The 3,861-nt window shown below is 61.2% G+C and overlaps 1 protein-coding gene across 1 annotated transcript in view; it reads right to left on the bottom strand.

Annotated features, from left to right (window-relative positions):
- Window positions 1–3,750, bottom strand: part of GPR37L1 (G protein-coupled receptor 37 like 1) — a 5,779-nt gene extending 2,029 nt beyond the window's left edge. The window contains exon 1 of the mRNA XM_010086982.1: window positions 3,121–3,750. Within this exon, the coding sequence (XP_010085284.1) occupies window positions 3,121–3,750 (630 nt within the window). The remainder of the gene's footprint in view (window positions 1–3,120) is intronic.
- Window positions 3,751–3,861: the final 111 nt, after the last annotated feature.

Here is a 3,861-nt window from a genome sequence, read left to right as displayed (position 1 = left end):
CCACCAAACATCACCCTGAGAAAGACCTTCCCAACACTCAGGAAACCTCCCAGGGCCCTGTATGATGCCAGGGTAGCAGCCTGAAACAGGTCTGGAACTGTCCTCCCCACACCCCCATCCCTCCTTTTCCAGTGGTCCTGGGTTGGCCCCGCAGCAGCTCCTGCCCAGCCCTGATGCCAACCACCCACCATCACTGTTCAGTTCTGCACAGCAGCATCCCCCCAGACAGCCTGCCGTCACCGTCCTGTACCCAGCCCCACCACCCAACAACGCTGCTTGTGTCCCAGCTCCTCTGCCCCAGGACCCACCCTGAGCACCCAGCACCCTTGCTCTGCCCCACAGCCAGCACCCAGCACACTTGCCCGGCTCCCTGGCTGGCCGCTGCACCCCTCCTAGCGCTGCTGTGCTGCTGCCTCTCCTCCCACCCTACATGCTCCCAGAGGCTCTTCTGTCTCTCCTGGTCCCCTTGTCCTGGCATGTGACTCAGACACAGCAGAGCATCCTTCCCAGTGCCTTGGCAGAGATGCACCTGGTGCCACTGGTCACCCCAGGCACATCCCTGCACACCGCCCGTCACCAGGAGCCCATGGAGCCAGCTCTGCTCCAAAAACCTGGCTTTGTGCCCCCACCCACAGCATTTCGGTAGCTACAAAGCGGAGGACTGACGTGCTCCTTACAGAGTTCATCCAGCAGCCTGAAACGCTTGCACAGTCACCTACAGAAAGGCTGGACATTCACTGCTGGGCTGCAGACTGATGCCCCTCTCATGGCTGGGGATTTACTCTGGCCTGGCTGTGCCCTCCCACCCAGACCAAAGGGTCCCTGCTGCTGCATCCCAGGTGAACGGAGCAGTCCTGCAGCCCCTCTCTGCCCCTGCTTTGGGGCCCAGGAGCAGGAGGGCAGGGCAGGATTGGCAGCTGGGGACCACACCAGGAGCATGCCTGCCCAGCACTGTTCTTCAGCATCCCCAACATCCCATTGTCCTTCCTGCCTCCCTTGGGGACTGAGCTGTCCCCGGGGCCCCAGGTGCTCCTGAATTGGTGTACCTGGAGGTGCCACCCCCAGGGATCTCCCAGAGGGGCATGGCCAGGGAGCTCACGAGCATCTCAGAGGCGGGCCATGGCAGACCCTCCTCGTGAAGGGGTCTGGTGTGGGGACATCATCTTTTCCTTACCATCCTTACCCGCGGCACTGAGCCTGCCTGGGCAAACGCGGGTCCATATTCCTGCCCCTCTCCAAGTCCTCCTTCCACCTGGCTGTGACATCAGAAGCCTGAGTTGGAGGACAGGGATGGGGCAAACGCTTCATTTAGAAGCCAGGACTGGGGTGGGGGACCTCCAGAAATGAGCAGCTCCTGCTTGTCAAGCAGGGGAGACGGTGCAGAGAGGCGGGGGCTGCACATCTCCTCTAGCATACACGGCATCATGCTGGGATGGAACCTGCAGGTTTTGGGCTGCACCCAGCAGCTGCCCAGGGTGTGGGTCCATCACCGCACGCCTGTGCCCAAGGGACCCGATGGCATTGCTGGGGTCCCCTGCCAGGGGTGTGCACAGACAGGTGATCCATGAATGTCCAGGGAACCCTGTGCCTCTGCAGACCCTGTGCAATGGCACTGGCACTGGGGAGCTGACTTTCACAGTGCCTGGAGCAGCAGGACAGAGCAGGACCACTGGCGGCAGCGGTGGCCTCAGACCTGGCAGTGGGGGCCATGCCAGCCCATCCAGGCCCGTGTCTAACCCTGCAGTCGGGTGAAGCAGGAGAGGATAATCCAGCACCTGGGGAGCAGAACACAGCCAGGTCCTGCACCCAAGAGCCTGGCAGGTCCCACTCTCCAGCAGAAGCTGGACCGGGGGGGTGCTGGGGAGGGGATGGTGATGGGACCTGTAAATGTCTCAGGGCCATTTCTTTGCCTGTAATGACTGAGCTCTCTGCGGCCACGAGCTTTCCCCGTCTGAGTGCCAAGGTCTGCTCTCTGTCCCCTCCAGCTGTTATTTCTCTGAGCAGGCTCGAGTCCTTGGTGATGGGCACAGACAGGTCTGGTGATGACAGAAGGCCAGGTCCCAACTCAGCGTGGTGACAGCCCTGGAAGGGCAGGGCTTGCCTAGGCATGGGTGCCAATGGGTGTCAGCGCTCCTACACACCCTGATCAGGTTTGGGGAGGGGGAGGGCAGCAGCCCCTGGGCCCACCAGCACAAGCCATGGGCTCAGCTGGCGGCTGGTTTTCATATGATGTGTCGGGGGCACTGGCCATGGGAGTAGGTGCTCAGTGGAACAGGCAAGTTTTGGACCCCATCTGGGCTGATCGAGCCTGAGAGGGTCTCCAGGGACTCTGATCTCTTCCAACCTTGTGTTTGCACCCTTCTTCGATAAACCGGGCTTTGGAGCCCCAGACAACACGCACGGGCAGGCTGGCTCTGTCTGTCGTACGTGGGCACGGAGGGGAGCAGTCTGGTCACAGATAACCCTCCAGGATGGGAGATGCCCCCACAGCAAGGGTTTGTTTTCAACACAAGAACAGGACTATGCAAAATCATGCCATCTGGGGCATTTTTGCTCATTCTGCCTCCTCCTGTCACCATGGTCCCTGTGGCCTTCTCAGTGGGTCCCCAGGTCACCCCAAACATGGCCAACTCATCACGCATGAGGCTTGAGGTCAAGCAAAGATCTCAGGTTCCCAAACCCAATTCCCAGGCTTTCCCACCCCAGTGCTGCCCAGAACTGCCCCACCTGCAGCCCCCTGCCCTGGGACCATCCTCAGCAGCCCACCATGGCCAGTGCTGGGCCAGCACACTGTGGGGCTGAGCCTGCAGGCTGGGGGTGTCAGGCTGGGACAGGGACAGACAGACAGAGGGACACCACGGACAGAAGTCCCAGTGCTGGCTGGACAAAGGAGGGTTTCATGGGCTCTTCCCAGCCCTGGCTGAGAAATAGCCCAAGGCAGAGGCAAAGGGAAGGTCAGTATTGGGACGGTCCCTCAGCTCCCTGCTGTGCCCCATGATGGGGGTCTCTGGGGCACACAGACCCTGTGCCAGGCCATGAGCAGCATGGATTGTCCCCTAAGCAAGAGGGCAGAGAGGAGCCGAGTCCTTGAGCCCTCCGGGGCCCTGCACAGCCCCTTACCTCCATGAAGGGCACGATCCGACAGGACACGTCCCCCAGCAGCCTCGTCTTGGTGATCTCGTTGAAGATGACCACAGGAAGGCAGAAGAAGAGAATGAGGAAGTCCCAGAAAGCCAGGCTGGCCAGGATGGAGTTCCAGGCACTCTTCATGTAGTAGTTGTGCCACACGATGCACATCACAGAGAGGTTTCCGATGATGCCCACTGCAAAGACGATGAGGGACAGGAACATCACAGCATAGGCGCTGTAGGAGTTCTCCGTCACCGGGTACAAGGGGTTCTGGATTTGCAATCGCTTGTCAGACACGGTAGTGAGGTTGGCCCGGGGTTCTGACCCCTCCCCATCCGTGGGGACCCCATGTTGCTGCTCAGATGGGTCCGTGCTGGATGGCATCAGGGCCCTGGTTGGGTGCAGGCTGGCAGAGTTGAGGGGTCGCGGGAACTCCACTCGCACCCCCGGCACATACTGCTGCACCGACTTGGAGTCCTCCTCTGTCCCCCGGCGCAGTCTCTCCTTCATCATCTGGCCCTCTGGACTGTCCTGGGAAATCACTGGCAGGGTCCTACCTCCATGTGCGCCCTGGCTGTTGTGGGTGCTGCCTTCCCCAAGCTGCCCAGCCCTGCCTCGCATCGCCGCAACCCCCGGTGCCAGCAGCATCAGCAGCAGGAGGACCAGTGGCGGTGGAGAAGGCATGGTGCTCTCTGCACCCTCCGGTGAAAGCCTGTGGTGGGAGATAGAGCA

The sequence above is a fragment of the Pterocles gutturalis genome, unplaced genomic scaffold, assembly GCF_000699245.1.
Source record: "Pterocles gutturalis isolate BGI_N339 unplaced genomic scaffold, ASM69924v1 scaffold36061, whole genome shotgun sequence".
NCBI classification, from domain to species: Eukaryota; Metazoa; Chordata; class Aves; order Pterocliformes; family Pteroclidae; genus Pterocles; species Pterocles gutturalis.
Note: the sequence above shows the minus strand (reverse complement) of the source record. Positions and strands in the feature narration are given on the sequence as shown.